Raw genomic sequence first — 24,888 nt, forward strand, 5'->3', positions numbered from 1 at the left:
CCAAGTATGGGGAACAACCAGTAAAACTGTCCAGAAACTGGAGATGAAGTGTCTTGTGGGAGAAACAGCAAGGAGGCCACTGGATTGCAGGGTGAGGAGGGAGGGGAGTGTAAGGTGTAAGAAAACTGGAAAGCTAGGAGTGGGCCAGATTGTGAAGGGCTTTGGATGCCAAAGAGGATTTTATATTTGATCTTGAGGTAATAGGCAGCAGGGAGGAGATGATGACATGGTCAGATCTGTATTTTAGGAAGATAAATTTCACAGGTGAATGGAGAATGGACTGGAGTGGGGAGAGACTTGAGGCAAGGAGACCAACCATCAGGCTATTGCAATAGTTCAGGCATGAGGTGATAAGGGTTTGCACGAGGGTCGTGGCAATATCAGAAGAGAGAAGGTGCTTCTATGTTAACAAATAAACATGGCCATTTCTGGAGACCTAGGGCTCCACTCACCAACCCTGTGATTTCTCAGTTTAACTCCTCTGCCCCCACCCCAGTCAACATCTTCCTTTATGTGCTGTCTTCCCTTATTAGAATGTAAGCACCTTGGTAGCAGGGACTTTTCATATTTATATCCCCAGTGCTTGGCACAGTACTTGGTGCAGAATAAATACTTAATAAATGCTTTTTTTCATTTATTCATTCAAATTATCCTTGACAGAGTTAGGCTTAAAATGCAAAGTAGAGAGGTTTCCTTTCACATTCCTGTGCTCAATATACCTCTCCATTGAGGCAGCTAGATGGGACAGTGGATAGAGCACTGGCCCTGGAGTCAGGAGGACCTAAGTTCAAATCTGGCCTCAGACACATGATACTCACTAGCTGTGTGACCCTAAGCAAGTCACTTAACCCCAATTGCCTTGCCCGCCCCAAATATATATATGTGTGTGTGTATATATATATATATATATATATACACACACACACACCTCTCTATCAACCCTAGAATCAAAATGGCTCCAACTTATCTTCACGGCATTATTCTACATTTCCATCTTTCACGCACTCCATAATCCAGCCAAAATGGTCTTCTTTCCTTTGCCCAGCCTGCATCCCAATTCTGGGATGCACTCCCTTGTTACAGCTTAGATTTCTGAGCTCCTCCAAAGACCAGCTCAAGCACCACCTCCTCCATGAGGATTTTCTCATCCCACTAGTCACTACAACCTCCTTCTCTCCAAAAATCCCCTTTTATTCATTTTGTACATATTTAGATGTATGCGTATTATCTCCCCCATAGAAAGTAGGCCCATTAAGGGAAGGGGCTGTCTCATGTTTGTGTTTGTATCCCCAGTGCTCAGCCCATGGATGTGCTGTTGATGGATTACAAAAAGCCTAAATTTGTCTCTTCTGAAACTTCCACCCACTGCTCCTCCTTCTGCCCTTTGGAGCCAAACAGAACAGGTCTAATCCTTCTTCCAAGTGATAACCCTTCAAATGTCTGATTTCTTCAAATTCCTGTTTTTTTTAGGTCAAACATTCAAAAGTCTGTTTCACTTATCGATCTTTCCTCCCTTCACTACCAAACCCCTAGAAAAAGCTGTCTCTACTCATTTCCTCTACTTTCTCACACCCCACTCATTCTCGGACCTTTTATAATCTAACTTCCAACTACTCACCCAAAGGAAACTGCTCTTCAAGATTACAAGGATCTATTAATTGCTAAAACCAATGCCTTTTTCTCAACCTCATCCTGCCTGACCTTTCTTTCAGTAGAGTATGACCCTGCTAATCACTACCACCTTCTGAATATTTGCTCCTCCTTGGTTTTCCATAACATCTCTCGTCTTACCCATCTAACCATTCTTCTTCAGTGTCCCTTTACTGGAACCTCTTTTCTGCACAGGTATCATCCAGAACTCTTGTCCTGAGCTTTCTTTCTTCACGCTTTTTCAGTGACCTCATTTACCTCCACAAACACATCTGTATCTTTCTCCACTCATGCTGCCATTACAGTAATTTAGACCATCATCACTTCTCACCTAGACAACTTTGACAGCTTTCTGACTGACCTGACACAGCCACCAAAGGGCTACTTCTATGGGTCTGACCATGTCACATTTCTACTTCTCCCACAACCCTTCCCCCCTCCCCTAGTCCAGAAGCTGCCATCCCCATTGTCTCTAGGACAAAATATAAACTTCTTTTTTTGGCATTTAAGCTCTTCATAATCTGGCTTCAAACTCTCTTTCCAAACTAGTTTCACATTAACTTCTCTCATGCAGTCTCTGTTTCAGGCAAACTAGCTTACCTGCTATTCATCCTGCCTGTAAGCCTATGCCCAGGAAACTTCCTTCACTTCTGCCTCTTAAACTCCCCAGCTCTGATTTGTGTTTAATTCAAGTGCTGGTTGTTGATGCCCTTCCCCAAGCTCCAGGAATTACTTTGCTTTGGTCTGTACAGATTTTGTATTTAATTATCTACACACAAGGAGATATAAGTCCTCTGAAAGTAAGAACAGTTTCATTTTTTAATTTTTATTTTCCCTGTGCCCAGCATGAGTTGATTGCCTTGAACTACATCAAACTCTCAGTTTTCTGGCACAACCTTCTCCTGTCTTTCCTCCTTCTAAATATTTATATTTAACATTTATTTTCTTTCTTTACTTTTGAGAGGAAAGAGGTCTCTCTTCCTCCCCACCCCCATGTCTCTTTCCAATCATGGAGTCTCCTAGGGCTGTGATCCATCAGTCACCCCCACTCTACAGAGCACTGCTCCAGTGGTCCAAAGATGTGTTGAGGCACATGCAGCCCCTCTAGCTCTAAATTCTGAGTTCCTCTCCTTGCTCTACTGCACTATGTAGATAATCAGCTGACTGCTGTCCTTTACATCGTCTTTAAAGCCATCTCTTCCTTTTTATCCCCACTGATACTCCCCCCCTCACCTCACCACCCCCTACCCCCAGCTTAGACCACACTTAGACCCTCTAGTATTTGTCTGGTCAGTCTATCTCTAGACCTATACCAGTTCTCCTGGATATCCCTGCTACAGTGATGTTCTAATTATACTATTTTCATTCCACAAAATAATCAGAAATTAAGTGCTTCTATGTGCCAGGTCCTGTGCTTTGCACTGGGGACTGAAAAACAAAAATCAAACAGTCCCTGGCCTCGAGGAGCTGATATTCTACTGGGGATGACAACACATAAATAGCTAAATAAATATATGAGGAGGAGGAGGGAGAGAGAGAGCACTGATGAGCTGAGCCTTGAGAAAGGGCAGAAGGGAAGAATGGCAGACGGCCTGTTCAAAGTCAGGAAAGCAGGAGGTTTCATACTATCAGGTTTGGGGAGGGGTAAGCCGTGCAATTTGGCTGGAATGGGGCAAGTATAGAAATACTGTAAGTGCTGGGAGAGGAGTTTGTAGTTTTCTGTGGAGGGCCATTAAAGATTTCTGAGCAGCCTCCAACACCTTCCTATTGCCTACAAGATGAATTCTAAATTCTTTGCTGGGGCCCTACTTTCCTCAGCCTTTTCACTTAGTCCATCTTCAAGAACCCTTATCCATACCTTGAATTTTCCCACCCTAAACATTTTCACCCTGACCCCAAGTGGAATTATTCACATCCTCAAAGGCTACCTCCTCTACAAAGCTTTCTTCGATTTCCCTGGCTGAAGACAGAACTTCCTCCTCTGAATTCAGAAGGCCGCATCTGGCTTTTTGCTTACTGCCTTGTATCATCAGTATTACCTTTCTAGATATGTCATTTTCTCAAACAAGTCTTGAGCTATTTGAGAAGAAAAGACATGTCCTATGTCTTGTTTCTTCTTATGGTCCATAATGCTGAAAACAATGACTTGAAAATAATTAATGCTCAATCAACCAATCAATTGACAAGCATTTATTAAGTATCTATGTGTTGGGCACTATGCTAAGCACTTGGGGATACAATGACAAAAACAAAATCATCCCTGCCCTCAAGGAGTTTGTACTCTATCAGGGTAGATGACATGTACCACTATATACCTATACAAAAAATTTTTTAAATTGTCAATTCCGTTACATGAACTTGTTTTGAAAACACAAATTTGTTCAAACATGTCTGATATATATTGGAATAATTTAAGCAGAATGTGAATTTCGTGTTTACTTATGCATGATTTCATCTGAGAGAAACAGTGAGAATGCAGAAAACTGCACTGCTTCACAGTAACTCACAAGCTGCAACCCTTCTGATATCCCCTTCCATGAGCAAATTTCTGGTCTTTTTCAAGGTAAAGGTCCATATTTACTGTCTATCTTCTGCTGGAGGAGCAGTGGGTGGAGGAAGGCTGATCTTTACCATCCCCTTGCTGCCACTTTCCAACATGGCCTCCCAAGGACTGGAGTTTCAGCCTGTCCAACTTGTTTCAGACTTTGTCAGTTGTGGGCAGCTTGGGAACGTGGGTGTAGTAAGCCAAGCAGCAGCCTTAGGCCATAGACGCCACCACCATTTAATGTAGAATATTTTATAACCATCTGATAATGGATAAAACTGTGCTACCATTTTGATTAGGTTCCTATCTTTTTTTTTTAATGTGTCATTGACAAAGGTTTTGCTCCTGACCCCGCTGTATAGCATGATGATAGTTAGGAATGTTGCATTACAGCAGAACTACCCATACAAGGTAATTTTTTGCAGGGAAGGAACTCATAGTTATGGGGAAGAGAAAGGCTTCATGCAGAAAGTGACAGGTATCTTGAAGGAGATGAGGGATTCTAAGAGGTGGAGGTGAAGAGAACATTGGTTTATTGATCCAAACCCCTGGGCCATAAGGACACAATCTAAACACTATTTCCCACTTGGAGGTAACTTACCCAAACCGCAGGCATGTTACCTAGGAAGAATAACCAGTTTCTGGGAGATTAGCTTTGTAAACACAAATCTAGAGAGTGGCAAATGTCATGGAACTAAGAAAGCTATAATTTCTAGCTGTCAAAAAATGTCTGAAATAAATCAAGAGCTTAGAAATCTAGGACTTTCTCCCCAATTCCATGTCCCAAAGGTTAAACAGCAAGGAGCCTTAAATCTCTAGAGAAAAGTTCTTCCTGAGGTCATTATGACCTCAGTGCAGGTGACTGTAGTCTCCAGACTCACCTGTGACTGCACACTGGCTCCCACTGGGGAGCTCTGGTAGGTCAGCGACTGAAGATTAATAAAGGAGTCCCCAGAATTTGTCATCTTGAAAGAGCCAGAGGAGCCTGAAAAAGGAAGAAAGAGTCAGGACAGACACAATACATCTGCCTCATTGTTCAGTGTAGTTTGGCAGGAAGTTGGGAAGCATTTCTGGGCTGGAATCCAGCCTTCATTTCTGTTTAGAGCTGTTAGTTTAAATGTGCCAGTTCTCAATGGGCAGGTCAGGTGGAAGAGCTGGACCCAAGCTAATCAAGTGTTTTATTTTTACCACCAAATCACAGCAGGAGCCTCACAGCTCAGATAAAGGCCTCCAAATAAGAACATGTCAACAGTCACTGAAAGACCCATGCAGATAAGAGGGGCTTTGGGCCTCTAAGGAGTATCTCAATTCTTTCACCCACTTGTTCTAAGAGAGGGAGCAGCATCATTCCTACATAGACCAGAACCCTTATACAAACAAGCATCTCTCATTCCAGGTCAAATCGAATGACCAGATGCAAAAACATGCTATCTTACAGTACCAGAGCGTACTTGGAGGCACCTGCTACTGCACAGGAGCCAAGCCAGGTCAGCTCTGGTGGGATGGCCCTGACTTACCAGAGGAAGGTGTGGATGGGGAATTTGCCTGGTTTCCTTGGGCCACCACAGTAGTTGCATCCACCGCTGTCTTTGCTGCATAAATATTAGCTTCTTCTTGAAATTTCCCCATGTTCTTTTTGTACCGGATTCTCTTGTTGCCAAACCAGTTAGACACCTGTGGACAGACAAAGGGCTATTACAGGCTGTCCCCAGGAATTCTGTCCCATGTATGCCCAGAAAGTGTGTGCTGTGTGGTTTAACCAAAGAGTAAAGCTTCCTTTGAGTGTTTATGACAGACACATGGTGTCCAGGTCAGCTGCCTCTCCTGCCCTGGACAATATCACATGCCATTGTACCTATTTCCCTATATATAAGGCCCATCTGTTACAAGTCAAGGAGCAAAAGAAGAGCCTGCAGCATGAACTGACAAAGTGGCTGAGGTGCTTGACCTGAAGTGAGGAAGGCCTGGGTTTCAATCCTACCTCTGACATTTAATAGGGTGTGTGGCTGTGGTCAAGTCATATGATGTCTCTGAGCTTCAGTTTCTGGAAACTGGGAACAAAAATATCCACAATACTTATCTAATAAAGATGCTGCAATGATCTAATAGGAGATAATGTATGCAATAATGATAGCCAGCATTTATATAACACTTTTAAGAGTAAAAACATTTTACAGGTTATCTTACACATCTCAAAATTTAAGGTGCTATATAAATATCACTTAAGGTTATTATCATCATCAATATCACCTACATGGCTATAATGATTATTCTATTACAAATTTGTAAGAAGAAAAAAAATCACTAAATCTTCATGAAACACTGGACATTTCTGGATCTGTTTGTTTAAATGACTGGATTGGTTAACCTCCGAGGTCTCTTCTAGTTACTGAATTCTCATATATTCTAAAAGCTTCCCACTTGCTTAACAATGTCTTTGAGCAGACTTGATGAGTTAGTGGTGAAATGGCCACAGCCAGGCCTCCTGTCTGTCTCCTCCCACTTCTACCCCATCCAGGCCCTTGGGGGGCCAGTTACCTGGGAGACGGTGATGCCGCCCTTCTTGGCTAACTCTTCTTTGGCTTCTTCACTGGGGTAAGGGTTGCTCAGGTGGGAATAAAAATACTCATTCAGGACTTCTGTTGCCTGTTTGCTGAAATTACGTCGTTTTCTCCTGGAAAGACAGACTTATCAAAAAGACTTCCTGACCCCTTGGTTCACATTAATGGTGCTTTGCCTACCTAGCAGTGCCTTACGGTCACAATTCCCAAAAGGATGCACACTGGAGTGAATAATTCTGAGTCTCTCTCAACGTTTAGTGGTGTTCTGATGTGAAAAAGAGTGTTTTCTACATGGATCAAGTATGACACAGTAGAAAGAACATTGAACTTAAGATGGAGAAGACCTGGATTCCAGTCTCAGCTTGGCTACTTATCAGCCATGTGATCTTAGGCAAGTTACATAACTTCTGGGAGCCTATTTCCTCATCTGTATTAATGGCAGTTTTACTCTAGCCTTCACATGATTATTATGGGAGGAAAAGACCCTTAAAATATAAGGTAATATACATATAAGTTATTACTGAATTTCATTAACATAGTGAACTCCCAGAAGAAGAAAATCAATTTACCAATGCAGGTTAGTACCTTCTCTGCAACATACAGGTTTAGAGAGCTGTCTGAGGCAATGAAAGGGTAAATGACTTGCCCAGGGGCCAAAGACAAGTATTTGTCTGAGTTATTACTATTGTTATTAAAACTTAAGAATCTTAAAAAAAATCCTCATATCAATTAAAATTAATTTTCCAAAGAGATCTTGTACTTCATTCAGCACTTAGCACAATACCTGGCACATAGTAGGTGCTGAATATGTTTACTGACTGACTGACTGGGTAGCCAGTCTAGAAAATGCCTGTGAAGTTTGATGGTCACTCAGTACCAAAAATTTGTACCTTTTCTAAGTTCTCATACCCAATAACATATTAGACATTCTGAGAAGGGTCTATAAATGTGACTGGGAGAGAATCTGGCACAAATTGAGGCCAACTGCCTGCTTCTGTCCTTTCCTCCTTACCGGGCATCTAGAAATCGGGAACGCAGGATCATCACTGCTTCACAGGTGCTTTGCTTCAGCTGCATCTGGATAGTACTGAATTTCCCGTGGATAATGTTGACCATGCGTTCAATTTCTTTGGGTGAAATTGGTCTTGTTCTGCTCTGCTCCCGAAGAAGGTTCATGACATGAGTAGTAAACTCACTGCAGGCCTGGAGGAAACACACAAACAAATAACAATATAACTCCCAGAGATTAACAGCTCACAGCTAAATCTAATCTCAGCACATGGGAATGACTCCACAACACTAGACATGCCCCCAGGTCTCAGCTTCCTCATCTACCATATGGCAACCACCAGACCCCTAATGTTTTCAAACACTGGCCTGCTGAATGTAACCAGTGTCAAGTGCTTTTTATCTTAGCTATATTCGGAGCAGCAGATGAAAGTGTTTTCAATCAAATTCGGCATCTCTGTAAAGTTGTACCAATTAAGTGTATTCACTATTCTGTGCCACAAAAGAAACAAGGTTATCTGGTTTTGGTTTTGGTTTTTACAAATGCGCATTCACATGATAAAAACTCTTCCATGCAGAAAGATCACCTGTTCATATTTCTCTAGCTCAGAGTGGTATATCTGTCGGATCTGTGACAGCTTGGCCCTGTAGTCAGAGTGTTCAATGCTATTGTCATTTGGACAGCCACCTGATGTTGCTGCTACAGCCGACGGTCCTCCTCTTCCTCTTTTCTCAGGCCCGGAGACACCCTCCGCCAGCAACATGTTATCTAGTCTCATTAGCTGAGCATCTGGGGGGTCCTCTTCCTGAATACCACGAATACTTAACACTAGATGAACAGAAAGGTGGAGCAAATCATTATTCATTTTCTGAAGGGAAAACATCAGGAGAGTTCTCTATTTTCTTCATTGAGTTGTTTAGAGGAAAAATTACTTTATTTAATCACCAAATTTAGTTCTCTTAGTAATGATCTCTGTAAACCCTTAACACAAATTCCAGAGACCTTAGGTGGGCTTAGAATTGTTCTGCAAAAGAAAGTCAAGTTTTCAGGAAGCAAAGCCAAAGGTGCTTACTTGGCGGAGATAAGAGAAAACAGGTACAAGACTATCCACAAACTGATTTAAATGCTAAAAAAAAAAAAATCTGTTTAAACACTTTTAAAACACAAAGTTATGGGGCAGCTAGGTGGCACAGTGGATAAAGCACCAGCCCTGGAGTCAAGAGGACCTCAGTTCAAATGTGACCTCAGACACATAACACTTACTAGCTGTGTGACCTTGGGCAAGTCACTTAACCCCATTGCCTAGCCAGAAATAAAATTAAAAAAAAAAAATAAAAAAATACAAAGCCATTAATCAATCAATACTTTCTCCTTACTCCCTTTTGGATCAATCCTCTCAGTCAGAACTGAGAAGTTTCAGATTTCTAACCAGGGACATGATGGAAGGAACATTCCTTAGAGTGTTGTGTAATGTAACATTTTCATTCAATTTTGTCACCTTTTTACTAGTCCTTTATTTGATACCTTTTATAACCCCCCTGAGTTTTAGTGATACCATCTTGGGTGGGAATGGGCTAAGAGAATTAAACTTAACCCAAAGAACATCCTTTAGTTAATTTACCAAATAATCTAAATATGCAATAAGTTTTCTGACCCAGAAGTTTGACTTGATGAAAACCAAATACTTCTAGGCCTGATCTGAAACCTGATACCCTGAAACAGACATAGAATACAGAACACTAATCTAATGAATTAAGCATAACTTCAGGGAAAACTACACACTTTCTAATACTTTTGTACATTTAAAAATAATATGAAAAAAAATAAATGAGACTTCAGAAACATTCAACATACTTTCTGAGGTAATTTCAAAGCTGGCTCTTCAAATACCACTCAGTTTTTGTCCTATTTCTTCTGTCTGCTTCCTTTGTCCTATGTAAATGTGCCTGGTCGACCCAATCTGGAATGAGGGTAAAGTCTAACCAGCATGTATTTTCTTCTTACATTGCACACTACCTTTTAATTTTAATTTGTTAATTATTAGATAAATTTGCAAGCTTGGTTCTTCTTTGGACCTGAACAAAGCTTCTTCCTAAATTTAGAGCACTTGTGCCCATCTGTTGCAAGCCAGGTTCTATGACCTCTGTTGTACTTTTCCAATGGCACAGGGAAATAACAAATTGTTTACACTTCTGGTGCACGTAGAATGAAAGTCTTATAACTACTTTAGAAAATGGGAGGTCCCCTTCTTGGAGAACACAAAATTAGCTTGGGTACATTTTGGAAGCTTCACTTTTAATCTGGATGAACCTCAATTAAACTTAAGGACTCTAGGAATTGCCCAATCACAAATTTTTTCAACTTCTATTAATGCAGATCTGTTACTGTTATCTTCATCAATTTGTCTGAAGAACTGTGAATTACCACATCAAGCACTGTCGAATTCCAATGATAAGAACTTCTAAAGTTCCAGAAATTCATTTTGAACTATCAGTTGTTTTAGAATATTCACAAAATGGTATGACTAATTCAACATGTCCAAAACTACATTAAGCCCTATCCACCCAAAGCAGCACCTTTACCTGACTGCTCTATTTCTAAAGAGGTATGATCCTTCTCCCAGGTAACTCTCTTAGAAATTTTAAAAAATTAATTTAGATTCTCTTAAAGGATCTAAGCCTATTTCTCATCTACAATATTCTAATCATCAAGGGAATGACATGATATATAATAAAGGTAATTCTTTAGGAATATTGGCATTCTTTAAGAATATCATATAGTATATAAGATAGAGTAAAAGGGGAAGAGATGGGAGGAGGTTCCTTTTAGGTATGAGGTAATAAGGACCTGAACCAGGGTGACTGTGAGAAAGAGGTACTAATTACATGTGAAAAGCACTTTTCCCTCATTCTCAAATTCCCTAAACTCCATCTCCATCCACCCCTTCCACTTAAAGCAAGATGACGGCCTCCTAGTTCACTCAATCAGTAAGTTAGTCAGTCAACAAGCACTTATTAAGCTTTCCCTGCCTTCAAGGAACTTATGAGACAACATGTAATACAAAAGATAAACTTAAAGGGAAAGACTCTAGCAGGTGGGGGAAACTGGGGAAGACCTCCTACAGAAGGTGGAGTTTGAGCTGAGTCTGGAAGAAATCTTGATGAGACTGAGGTTGAGAGAAGTTGTCACAACTCTCTTCCTCTATTTCTTCTTTTATAAACATTAAGAATGAATATTTCCTTACAGAAAGAATAGAAAGGCTTGCACATGACATCATGTCCTCTTCTGAACTCCTTCTGCTCTCTTCTGTGTACTTAAAAATATTTAATTAGTTCACTCTGGTGGAGTTTCCTATAGTTTTTTTATCACTTCTCCCTCTCTACCCCCTAAAACTGTACTCTATCCCTAATAAAAGCCCTCCTTTGTGGCAAATATAAGCTGACAAAACAAATCTGCCCACTGGCTGTATGAGAATTTGTGTTTCATTCTGTACCTACCTCTAGCAAAAGGTGGGAAGTACTATTTATTATTAAGTCTTCTGGAGTCGTGATTGATCAGAGCTCTTAAGAATTTCACAATCGTTTTTCTTTACAATGCTGTAGCCACTGTATAAACTCTCTTCTTGGTTCTGCTCATTTCATTTTGTATTAGCTCACAAAGCCCCTGGTTTTTTCTGAATCAATCCCTTTCATAATTTCTTAAAATACAGCACTCCTTACATCGTCATACCCTAATTTGCTTAAATATTCCCTGAACTCATGTAACTTTTAAGTTAGAAGGGATCTCAGTAGTCACCTAGCCCAAACCCTACCTGAAAGGCCTACTCACTACAGCATATCTGACAAGCCGGCAACCCGTCTCTGCTTGAAAACCTCCAAGGAGGGAGATCCATCACCTTCTTCTCTCACTAGCCTATCACATTCTGGGGCAGTTCTAATTGTTAAAGATGTTGTTTTTGGTTTTTTTTTTCCACCTCTGACATCAAGCCTAGGGTATCTCTAAAAATTTCCACTAACACTAATCCCTTCTACACATGGCAAACCTTCAAATGGCTGAAGACAGCTATTGTGGCCTCCCTGGACCTTCTCTTCTTCAGTTCAAACATGACCACCCAGTTCCTTCAATTGCTCTTCCTATGCTATGGACCCTAGGCCTTTTACCATACCAGCAGCTCTCCTCTGGCCAGCCTCCAGCTTCTTGTCTTAAACAGTAGTACTGAGAACTGAACACAATACCCCAGGTGAGGTCTAATAAAGGCAGAGTAAAATGGGACTCTCACCTTTCTATTCATAAGAAGCTCTGCTCAATTAGTGTAGGCCAAGATGGCAGTGGTGTTTTGCACCATTATATTGCTGACTCATATTGATCTTGTATGCCACTAAAACCCTCAGATCATTTTCATGTACTCAATTTGTTTCCAATTTTTTTTGCTGCAACATAAAGTGCTACTATAACTATTTATATGTATTTGGGCCCTTTCTCTCTTTATTTAAGTTCTTTAGGGTATGGACCTACTTTGCACTCAGTTTCCAGATTACTTTCCAGAATATTTTGGATCAATTCACAACTCCACCAGCATTACATTATTGTGCCTGTCCTCCAACAGCTATCATGTTCCATTTGTCATTTTTCTTTTTAAATCTAATAGGTATGAGGCAGAACTCCATTGTTTTAGTTTTCATTTCCTTATTTGGAGTGATTTGCAGACTTCTTTTTTCTTACATTTATTGCTTTCATTATGGCAGTTTGCCTTGCTCCTTCTGAGAATTACCTATTCATATGTTTTGATCTACTGGAGACATATTCTTGTTCTTATACATTTGAATCAATTTCCTATATACCTTAGATATCAGACCTTTATCAGAGACATCTGATGCAAAGATCCCTCCCCTCATTCCCACCCCAGCTAACTGTTTCCCTTCTGTATTTTTAAAGTACATTGTAGAAATGGATAGGGTGTTGGTCTTGGATACAGGAATACTGAGTTTGAACCCTGCCTCAGATATTTATTAACTGTGTGACCCTGGCCAAGTCACTTAACCTTTCTCAGCCTTGGTTTGCTCATCTATAAATTGGGGATAATTAAGGTTACTTCATGCTTCATATATGTATTTCATTTAATCCACACAATAAAACTGTAAAGTAATTGCTATTTCACCCTTTAAGTGCTATATGACAGATATCATTAATGTTATGCAAAACTTTTTCAGTTTTATATAATCAAAATTGCCTGTTTTATCTCCTGTGATCTTGTCTCTTGTTGGTCAAGTTTGGTCAAGAACTCTTTTCTTTCCATATCTGTGAAAGGTATCTTCTTCCGCACTGCTCTAGTAGGTCAAATATCCATTTAGGGCTTACTGTAGTATATGGTGTAAATTACTGGTCAAAACCTAATGTCTACCATATTGCCTTCTAGTTTTCTCAGTATTTTTTGTAACCAAATAACTAGTACTTATTCCAGCAGTTGGAGTCCTTGGCTTTATCAAATACTATGCTACTATGTTCAATTGCTTCTGCTGTTGTGTACCAAATCTGTTTCACTGATCAGTTTTTTGTTTTAAAAAAAAAAAATCAGGTAGTTTTGATGCCTGATTATTATGTTGATGCTTTGTATTGTAGTTTGGGATCTAGTTCTGCTAATTCCCCTTCTATCTTCCCTTCCCCTCTTTTAGTATAAGTCTTTAGGTCTTTAAAGTTTTCATCATATCATATATAGGGTAAATCATCATATCATTTGCAAAACTGATGATTTCCCCTCATGTTTGTGCAACGTCTGACACTCTTTATCACTACTTCTTCCTCTTCACCTTCCTCCTCAATACTCTCTCCTCCCTAGAGTTTCATGACATTGTTCTTTCCTAGTTCTCCTATCATCTGACCTGTTCTTTTTCAGTCTCCTTTGCTGGTTCTCCATCTATGACAGGCCTACTAACTGTTGGTGTCCCTAAGGCTCTGTACTGGGGCCTCTTCTCTTGTCATACCAGAAGTTCTTAATCTAGAATCCATAAACTTCCTAAAAAGGTATTTTGATAACCATATTTCAACATAATTTGTGTCCTTTTTAATTCTAGGTATTTTATGCATTTAAAAATATTCTGTGAAGGGATCCATAGGTTTCATCAGACTACCAAAAGAGTTTTTTTAATACTGTTTCATTTGGTGATCTCATCAGCTTCTATGGGCTATATTATCATCTCTCTGCAGATCTACACATCCAGCTTTCTCTCCTGAGCTCCAGTACAACATCACCAACTGCTATTTAGACATCTCAAACTGGACATCCTGTAACCTTCTCAAACTCAAAATGTCCAAAATAGAACTCCCCAAACCCCTCCTCTCTTCCCAATTTTCTCATTACTGTCAAGGTTACTGCTATCGTCCAAGTTATTCATACTTGAAACTTTGGTGTCATCCTTGACTTAATATTTATTGACTGACTTTTCTACATAAAAAAAAATTTTGTTCTCAAATCTTGTCCTTTCTACCTTCACCACATCTCTCATGCACATCTCCTCTTTTGACTCACAGAGCCACCACCATTTCATCCCTTTCCTGGGAACTACTGTAATAATCTTGTAATTGGTTTCTTTGTTGTAAGTTTTTCCCTACTCCAATCTCCATTGGTTCTCACAGTAGGTACAACCATGTCCCCTCCCTATTCAATAAATTCCAGTGGCTCACTATTTACCTTCAGGATCAAATATAAAAATCCTGTTTTTATCAATTAATCAACATTTATCAAATAGCTACTATGTGCCAGGCACTATGCTAAGCACTGGGGATACAAAAGAAAGGGGGAAAAAATGTCTCTACTCTCAAGGAGCTCAGAGTCTAATGGTGGAGGGGAAACATTAAAACAACTGTATACAAATAAATATAATAAATAGAAGATAAATTGGAGATAACCAACAGAGGGAAGGCTCTAGCATTAAGGGGGATCAGGAAAAGCTTCTTAGAGATAGTGAGACTTTTGTTAGGACTTGAAGGAAGTCAGGGGGTAGAGATGAGGATGTCTGAGTTGGTCAGATGGCAATGCTAGGGGTCCAAAGGATGGATTGATATAGCAAATAGTAAGACCTGAGAATCCTCCATCTTAATGGAAGGATTACAGCTGGTTACTCATATGAAGCTCATCATCCAAGGAGTGGGATCAGTCATATCTATTCTACAGGGTAAAGGCATGGATCTGAGCATCCAAGTGAAATGGCATTCAAATGGGGTAGGAGAGTGATGCCACTTTCTAGCCAGAAAGAAAGAAGGGGAAGAGGGTACTATCAGGAAAGTTATAGGTGAAGGGCACCCCATGGCACTTGCTTTGCCAGATCTCTGGTATCAGATGGGCTGTGGGTAGCCTGAAGCATGGGAAAGGAAAGTCTGAAAAAAGGAAAACCAATTAGGAGACAAGAGCCCAAGAGGGAAGTGACAAAGGCTTGAACTAGGATGGACAGAGAAGGGGAAATCAAATGTGAGAAATGTTACGATTAATACATTGTTGGTGGAGTTGTGAACTGATCCAACCATTTTGGAGAGCAATTTGGAATTATGCCCAAAGGGCTATAAAAATGTGCACACCCTTTGACCCAGCAATAGCACTTTTAGGGCTGTATCCCAAAGAGATCATAAAAATGGGAAAAGGACCCACATGTACAAAAATATTTATAGCAGCTCTTTCTGTGGTGGCAAGAATTGGAAATTGAGGGGATGCGTATCAATTGGGGAATGGCTGAGCAAGTTGTGGTATATGAATGTAATGGAATACTATTATGCTATAAGAAATAATCAGAAGCAGACTTCAGAAAAACCTGGAAAGATTTGTACGAACTGATGCTGAGTGAAATGAGCAAAACCAGGAGAACATTGTACACAGTAATAGCCACGTTGTGCAATGACTAACTTTGATAGACTTAGCCCTTCTCAGCAATGCAAGGATCTAAGACATCTCCAAAAGTCTCATGATGGAAAATGCTATCCACATCCAAAGAAAGAACTACAGAGTTTGAATGCAGATTGAAACATACTATTTGCTCTTTTTTTCCTTCTGTTTTGTTTTGTTTCCTCTTTCTTGTGGTTCCTTCTATTGGTTCTAATTCTTCCTTACAACATGACTAATGTGAAAATATGTTTAATAGAAATGTATATGTAGAACTTATATCAGATTGCACGCCATCTTGGGAAGGGAGACAGAGAGGGAGGGGGAGAAAAATTTAAAACTTAAAAGCTTATGGAAGTGATTGTTGATAAATCAAAAGAAATTAAGGAAAAAGGAAAAATGTTATGGATGCAGAATTGACAAGACTTAGCTACTGACTGGATATGGGGGTAGAGGATAGTGAGGGTGAATGAAGAATTGAGGATGACTTTCATTTTAGACAAACCGAGTCTGAGGTGTCCAAGGAACATTCTAGTGGAGATGAAATGCTGTCATTCGGGAAGCATATTAAGGCTGGATGTATGGATTTGGGAGTTATCTGAAGAAAGATACTAACAACCCACGGAAGCTGATTTGGTATAAAAAAAAAGGTAGATAGAGAAAATAAAGGAAAAAAAGGCATAAGAATTTGGTGGTACCCATAGTTAGATGGCAGGAAATGATATTGATCTAGCAAAGGATACTGAGAAAGAGCAGTCAGGAGGCAAACCAAGAGGGAATACCATGAAAACCAAGGTGGGGGAGGAGTGGTCAACAGTGTCAAAAGAGATCAAGAAAGATTAGGCCTGAGAAAGGCCAGATTAGTTTCCAATTACTTCTGGAGGATAAACATAGATGGAACCAGCCACAGCGATCTCTAAATGGTTTGGTAGAAAAACCCTTATTTTTTTAAAGAAAATTATGTGGAAATTGTTCCTTAAACAATCTTGCCTCCAGGTAATTCAGAAAGAATGCCATTCATAGATCAGAGTTGGAAGGATATAGAAGGGATCATTCAATCCAAATCCCTCATTTTATAGGTGGGGAGAAAATGAGGCCTTATTGAGGTGAAGTGATCTACCCAAGGGCTCAAAGCCTTGGGCAAATCACAAAGAAAATGTGGCTATGTAAAAATGGAGCAACAGTATGAAAGTGGCTTATGGCCCATACACCCCCAAGCATAATGCAAATCACAGGTCTCTCATAATCATCAATCGCAAATCACAAGAACTGAACACTAAAATATCAGAAATAGCTGTTGTGATGAATATGGCTGAGAAACACATGTATTTGCATCTTTTTTTTTGCCATTTGAAAATTAATTTTGTCAAAGCCATTCCACATACACAGCTCTGCCTACAAATTCTGCCTCACTACCAGTCTCCCAGCTGCAGCTTAATTTTCTGTCACTTGTCTAATTATGGTAATTAGACATTAGTTATCATCAATTACACAGGAGCTCATTTTAAGTTGACTGCTGAAAAGCATCTCAAACATGCTCTTCAAATCCCACTGGGACATTCTGATTAGCTGGCACCGGCAAGACACAAGTAACCACAGAGGAGTTCAATTCAGGAATACAGTCTTTCCATCTATCCATAGGCAGATGAGAAATGGACTTTTTATTAGTTGTTCAAATAAGGAAATGAAATTTTGAATATTCACAATCATATAATACTGTAAGGTTTACAAAGCAGTTGGTTGTGCAAGTATCATTATCCCCATTTTGACAACAGAGAACTGGAGGCTCAGGGAGTTTAACTGATCTGCCCAAGGTCAAACAGGTAGTAAATGTCAAGATTGGACTTAAACCCAAGTCTTACAATTAAAAACCTAGAGTTCTTTCCATTACATCCACTTAACTCAGCAATTCTTCCGCAAAAACCTTTTGTTTTCCAATGTTTACTGCAGATGTTAGAATGAGAGGCATTGAGGTATACAGCATGAAGTTTGGAGCCAGTAAAGAGCTAGGTTTGAATCTGAACAAACCAAGTCATGGCACATCTCTGTATTTCAGTTTCCTCTCTTGTAAAATGAGGATGCTGTTGTTCAGTTGTTTGAGTTGTGTCTGACTCTTCCTGATCTCATTTGGGGTTTTCTTGGCAAAGATAATGGAGTAGTTTGTCATTTCCTTTTCCAGTTCATTTTACAGATAAGGAAATTGACAACCAGGCTAAGTGACTTGCCCAGGGTAACATAGCTAGTAAGTGTCTGAGGCCAGATTTGAAATCAGGTTTTCCTGATTTCAGGCCCAATGTTCTATCCACTGGGGCACCTAGCTGCCCAAAATGAGGATAACAGTGGATAATACTACCTACCTGTACTTACCTTGGAGTCAATGAGAATCAAACAAGATAACTTACTTTGCATATACCTTAAAACACTATATAAATATGAGGTATTATTATTATTGTTGTTGTTGTTAGAAATCCTAGGCACACTATTCAAAACCCTGGAGTCACATTTGTCTTTTTTCTTGCTAACCTTTCCTATCAAAACAGTTGCCAAGTTAAATATTGTATCTCCTCTCCTCCTTCCCCTCAGTAGAATACAAACTTGAGGAAAGTGGCATCTAGCCCAGTGATCTGTGCATAGCAGGCACTTGATAAATGCTTAATAAATGGACTGGACTGGACTGAAGTGCTGTTAAGTTTATATATACAATGTCTCTTACATCCATTCATTCCCTCCACCCCAGCCCCACTCACACTGCTTAAGCCACAGTTCAGGAATCTCTGGAACTTCAATTAACCTATGAGTTCTCCATTTGTAAAGGACACGATATAATAATTTTATGGAGAGGTCAGCCACAAGAACTACTATGCACATTGCCAAATTATGTCTCACCCAAGACAAGAATCTATAAGAAATTCTACTAAGACACCACTTAAAAAAAAAACACTTTCATTTTTTTCTCAGGGTAGCTTCCTCTCAAAATATTCCGTCTGTTCCATGACATATAAAACAGAGACAATCAAGGTAAACAGCCATGTGTACAGGCACTCCAACTGCTTCAAAGAAGGCTGTAAGTCATTCTAAAATTTATATACCTTCCATACTCTCCACTAAAATATGATTTTACTTCACTATCTGTGAAATGGTATTACTACTGCATAGCACTGCTGTTGCCTAAAGCTGACACGCTGTTCCTCATGGGTGGATTTTTTTTTTTACCTCTTCATTTCCATTCCCCCAACTTGCTAGTGCTTACTCCCTCCTCAAATTAACTTATATTTATTTAGCTTTGTCCATGTTGAAACTCTCCAGTAAAATGTGAGCTCCTTGAAAGCAGGTAAAATTTTTCATTTTCTTTGTCTCCTGAACACCTAGTATAATGACTCATACATAGTACAGCAGATATTTAATTAATCTGCAAATCACCATCTCAATCATCTACCTGGCTTAAGTGGTTTGGTTTTCTATACAACAAAGCCATCAGTTTGCTATGTTATAGATATTGTAAATAGTAAATTTAACATCTCATATATTCTGTTCAACAAAGACTATGTACATAGTTGCCTTATAGATTTAAATCCTACTTGGAAAAACTAGAAAACTTAGTGTAACATAAAAGTAACCTAAAGTGAAACTTTTAGGTAAATTTTGAAACTGTTTACTGATTATAAGTTACTAAAAAGTTCCTTTAACCACATTTCTGGACCTTGATATGGTTCACCTTGCTTAAATTGTTTTAAATTGTCAAAAATGTGGGAGCAAGACACTTTCTGTGGTCACTTTCAGCTTTAAATTTTAAGGTCATAATCTGGTTCCCACTTAACTGTGCAGTTTTATATCATACTAGTTCCCTTCATGTATTCTCAATTCCAATCAAAGAGGACTGCCAGTTGTCCCATGTCACATTACATTTTCAATGTCTGTGTTTTTGCACAAATGGTTATCTGTGTCTGGAGTGCCCTCCCTCTTCTCCTCAGCTTTTCAGAAGCCCTAGCTCTCTTAAAGCATAGCTCAGATGCTAGCTACATCCTCCACCAGTCCTTTCTTGATTTCTAAGAATTTTCATTCTTGAAATTATTTTGTAAATAACCGTTTTTTTTCATTTACTTGTACTATATCTTCAAAGTAGAATTTAAACTCCTAGAGGAAAAGGATTGTTTCCAGACAGAGTAGTCAATGACTATAGTAATCTACTGTTCGATAAACCCAAAGACCCCAGCTTCTGGGATAAGAACTCACTATTTGACAAAAACTGCTGGGAAAACTGGAAAACAGTGTGGCAGAAACTAGGCATAGACCAACATCTTACACCATATACCAAAATAAAGTCAAAATGGGTAGACGATTTAGATATAAAGGCTGATACTATGAGCAAACTGGGAGAGCAAGGAATAGTTTACCTGTCAGATTTATGGAGAATGGAAGAATTCATGACCAAACAAGAGATAAAGAACATTATGAAATGCAAAATGGATAATTTTTATTACATTAAACTGAAAAGTTTTTGCACAAACAAAGCCAATGCAACCAAGATTAGGAGGGAAGCAGAAAACTGAGAAAGAATTTTTACAACCAGTGTCTCTGACAAAGGCCTCATTTGTAAAATGTATAGAAAACTAAGTCAAATTTATAAGAATACAAGTCATTCCCCAATTGATAAATGGTCAAAGGATATGAACAGGCAGTTTTCAGATGAAGAAATTAAAGCTATCTATAGTCATATGAAAAAATGCTCTAAATCACTATTGATTAGAGAAATGCAAATCAAAATGACTCTGAGGTACCACATCACACTTATCAGATTGGCTAACACGACAGAACAGGAAAATGATAAATGTGGGAAAATTGGAACACTAATGCATTGTTGGTGGAGTTGTGAACTGATCCAACCATTCTGGAGAGCAATTTGGAACTATGCCCAAAGTGCTATAAAAATGTGCATACCCTTTGACCCAGCAATAGTACTTCTAGGGCTGTATCCCAAAGAGAGCATAAAAATGAGAAAAGGACCCACATGTACAAAACAGCAGCTCTTTCTATGGTGGTAAAGAATTGGAAATTGAGGGGATGCCCATCAATTGGGGAATGGCTGAGCAAGTTGTGGTATATGAATGTAATGGAATACTATTGTGCTATAAGAAATGATGAGCAAGCAGACTTCAGAAAAACCCGGAAAGACTTGCATGGACTGATGCTGAGTGAAACGAGCAGAACTAGGAGAACTTTGTACATAGTAATAGCCACGTTGTGTGATGACTAACTTTGATAGACTTAGCTCTTCTCAGTAATGCAAGGATCTAAGACATCTCCAAGGGACTCATGGTGGAAAATGCTATCCACATCCAGAGAGGGAACTGAGGAGTCTGGATACAGATTGAAGCATACTATTTGCTTTTGTTTTTCTTCTGTTTCGTTTTGTTTCTTCTTTCTTGTGGTTCCTCCTATTGGTTCTAATTCTTCTTTACAACATGACTAATGTGAAAACATGTTTAATAGGAATGTATATGTGGAGCTGATATCAAATTGCATGTTGTCTTGGGGAAGGGGAAAGAGAGAGAGGGAGAGAAATTTGGAAACTCAAAAGTTTATGGAGGTGAAAGTTGAAAACTAAAAATAAATTAATTAATTAAAAATAAATTTTAAAAGAAGAAAAGGACTGTTTCCAATTTGTCTTTGGAACCCCAATGACCAACCAAGTGTCTTGACCACAGCTACACATGAAATGTTGAATTACTAGCTCATAGGCTTCCTCTCAACCCCTTTTCCTCAATCTTGGGGCTTCAATACATACATCAAAGCCCCACAATTTATCCACCTCCTAAATTCCCATGAGTTCTACCTTCACGCCATCTTAGCTACACACAGGAACAGCTGAATCATTGATCTATCACTCATATTTGTTCTATTCCTATGATCTGGAATGTTGATAATTTTCTCTTCTATTCTTCAATCTCTTCCTCTGCTTTACTCCTCCTAAAGATATTCTTTGAGAGCACCATGACCACTGGTCTGTCCACCCCTACCTGTTCTTCCAGTTTATCATTTCTCTGGTCTCACTTCCCACCCTTCAGTCTTAAACAGGGGTTCAACCACATATTATCAGGTCATCTTCATCCTCTGTGACTTATTGCCAGATCCCAACCCTAGGTTATTTCTACTGCTTGTCTCATCTCCTATTCAAGTGTAGCTAGAAAACAAACAAAGAAACAACCATGCTACCAAAATTCACTACAAATTTATTATTTAATACTTACTATGCCTGTGCTGTTGCATAACAATCCTTTTCCTTTTCCTCTGATTCTAAATCTTTCTCCAAAGAAGCTATTACAAACCTTTTCCCTTTCCTCAAACCTACTGTATCTCCTCCTTCCCCTTCTCTTTCAGCAAAGGACCTATCTTCTTCACATCTCCAACCCCCTCCCATTCTCATCTCCTTTTCTCCAGTGTCTGATGAAAAGGAGGCTCTTATCCTTCTAAGTATAACCCCTCCCACTGTGCTCTGGATTCCATTCCCCAGTGTTTCCTCTAGGCACTAGCTTGTCTTCCAGATAACTTCCTATTTTTCTCTCATCTTCAATCTCTCCTAAGGCAGTAGTTTCTCCCCTTGTTCACCCCAAACTTAACACTCCAAACATGTCCAGGTCTCTCTTACCGTTAAAACAAAACTTTTACTTGCCTCTATCATTCATCAAGCTAATATCTTATATCTCTTTTCCCTTTCACAGCCAAACTCTCTTGGTGAGTTTATCAGCTGCTAAAGGTTCAATTATCTCTATGCATATGACCATGAAAAAATTAGTCTGTCTATATCCAGCCTTATCTCTCTCCTGGACTCCAGTTAAGCTTCACCGATTACCTGCTGGACATTTCCATGTGGCTGTCCCATCAGCTATTTCAACTAAACATATACAAAACAGAATTCATTATAGTTTCCCTAAAACCTATTCCTACACTAAACATCTTTATTTCTATTAACTGTATCACTATCCTTGCAGACACTTAGGTTTGTAATCCTGGAATGATATTTGACTCTCACCTCCCTCCATATCCACTCAGTTGCCAAATCTTAACCATTCTATCTCCACAATAACTGTCCTTTTCTCTCCACTGATACAGCCTCTTCCCTGGTTCAGGTCCTAATTACCTCCCTTCTAGACTATGGCAATAACTTCTGAACTAGTCTCCCTGCTTCCAGTCTCACCATTTTCCAATTCATCCTGCATATACCAAATGCATATTCCTACAACGCAGGCAATAGGGAAACACTCAAAGGTTTTGAGCAGAGGAATGACATGTCTAGATGTGTACATAAGGAAAATTAATCAGGCAGTAGCACAAAGGATAGGTTAGAAAGAGAAGAAATTAGCTATAAGATCACATAGGAAGGTATTGCAATAATCCAGGAGAGAGATGAATGGCAGCGGAAATAGAAAGTAGGTGCAGATGTGAGATTTATTGTAGAAGTAGAAATGGTACAATCCCTCGGTGGGAGATTTCCAGGAAATTCACAGAAAATGAAATGTAAGAAAGAAGCTAGTAACCAAATTCACTGCCTTAGATATCTATTTAAAAAATGCACAAAGCACTTCTAACAAGCAAGGTAAAGTAGAACTCCTAATAAAAGGAGGCACACTTGAGCCCAGAGATATTGAGACTTCATGGTTGGGACCCATGACTACTGAAATATGGTTCTGGAAGGTATATCATATTCAAAGGAACAGAAGGTAGAGACAGAATTACTTTGAATATTAACAGGAATTCTCATGTGGAAAAATCATTTGGGTGACCATCAATAGAGGCAGAAAAATAAGGTAGTTTGTTATCAAAGTATGCTAAAGACCACCTGAAAAGACAGAAAACAGATAAACTCTGGAAACAATTCACAAACCTAGCAGGATGATTTAGCAGTGATGTAGACTTCAATTATGCAGACATCTGCTGGAATTTCTCTTTCTCTCTCATTAAAACAGAACTACTAATTTGTTGGTTTCCTTTAATGATAATTTCATCTTTCTAAAAATGAAGGAAATGGTTTTTAAAGTAGAAATAATGGGAACCTTCCCTTCGGTAGAAAGGAAAAGCCAAGAATAGTATGATATAGGTCTAGAATCTGACAAAGATTCTAGATCTTTGGAGTGCAGAGTTCAAAAGATCCAAGGAAAATACAGGCAATCAATCAATAAACATTTATTAAATGCTTACTATGTGACAAACACTGAATGAGGTATTGGGGAAATAAAGACAAAAGTGAAACAGTCCTTAACATCTCTCCTAATCTCCAGATTCCTATTTCCATCCACCTATTAGCCATGTTGAACTGCATGTTCCATAGATATCTCCAAAACTGAATTCATTTCCTCCATATTGTTGAGAGTACCAATATCCTCCCAGTCATCCAGGCTTACAACATAGGTGTCAACTCCTCACTCTTTCTCATGCCCCATATCACTCAACTGTCAAGTCCTGTTGATTCTACTTTTTTTATCATGTCTCATATACACCCCCTAATCTCCTCTCACATTGCCATTAAACCCCTAGGCTACTGCCTTCAGGCTGGTCTCCCTGCCTCAAATCTCTACTTACTCAGTCCATTCTCCACTTAGCTATAAAAGTGATCTTCCTAAAACTCAGGTCTGACCATGTCACTGCTCTATTCAATAAACACCAATGGCTCCCATTACTTCCAGGATCAAATATGAAATTATCCATTTAGCTTCTAAAGCCTTTCACAATCTGCCTCCAACCCCCACAACTTTCAAATCTTCTTACACCTTACCCCCCTCCATTAACCCTGGGATCCAGTGATACTGGTCTTGTTTTTCCTTGAAGAAGATATTCATCTCCCCAATTTAAACATTTTCACTGGCCATCCCCTATGCCTGAAACACTCTGCTCCTCATCTCTACCCCCTGGCTTCCCTGACATTCTCCAAGTCTCAGCTAAAACTCCGTATTCTAGAGGAAGCCTTTCTTGATTCCCCTTAATGCTAGTGTCTGCTCCCTCTATTGATCATTTCCAATTTATCCTAAATATATCTTGTTTCACTTGTTTTCATGTTGTCTCCCTGTGAGAGACTGTAAGCTCCTTGAGAACAGGGATTGTTTTTTACCTTTCTTTGTATCTCAGCTCTGTGAACATAAGTGTTTGCTGATTGACTGCCTTCAAGGAGCTTACACTATAAGAGGCAACATTCACACACACACACACACACACACACACACACACACACACACACTCTCTCTCTCTCTCTCTCTCTCTC

The 24,888-nt window shown here is 39.3% G+C and overlaps 1 protein-coding gene across 2 annotated transcripts in view; it reads right to left on the minus strand.

The window, feature by feature from the left end:
• PBX4 (PBX homeobox 4) overlaps window positions 1–24,888 on the minus strand; it is a 64,270-nt gene that overhangs the window by 5,031 nt on the left and 34,351 nt on the right. For both annotated transcript variants that reach the window (XM_027857610.1, XM_027857611.1), the window contains exons 3-7: window positions 8,352–8,593; window positions 7,769–7,959; window positions 6,734–6,869; window positions 5,713–5,869; window positions 5,077–5,180 (exon numbers count right to left, since the gene is read on the minus strand). In XM_027857610.1, the coding sequence (XP_027713411.1) occupies window positions 5,077–5,180; window positions 5,713–5,869; window positions 6,734–6,869; window positions 7,769–7,959; window positions 8,352–8,593 (830 nt within the window). The remainder of the gene's footprint in view (window positions 1–5,076; window positions 5,181–5,712; window positions 5,870–6,733; window positions 6,870–7,768; window positions 7,960–8,351; window positions 8,594–24,888) is intronic.

This window comes from Vombatus ursinus, unplaced genomic scaffold (assembly GCF_900497805.2).
Source record: "Vombatus ursinus unplaced genomic scaffold, bare-nosed wombat genome assembly UNPS02012319.1, whole genome shotgun sequence".
NCBI classification, from domain to species: Eukaryota; Metazoa; Chordata; class Mammalia; order Diprotodontia; family Vombatidae; genus Vombatus; species Vombatus ursinus.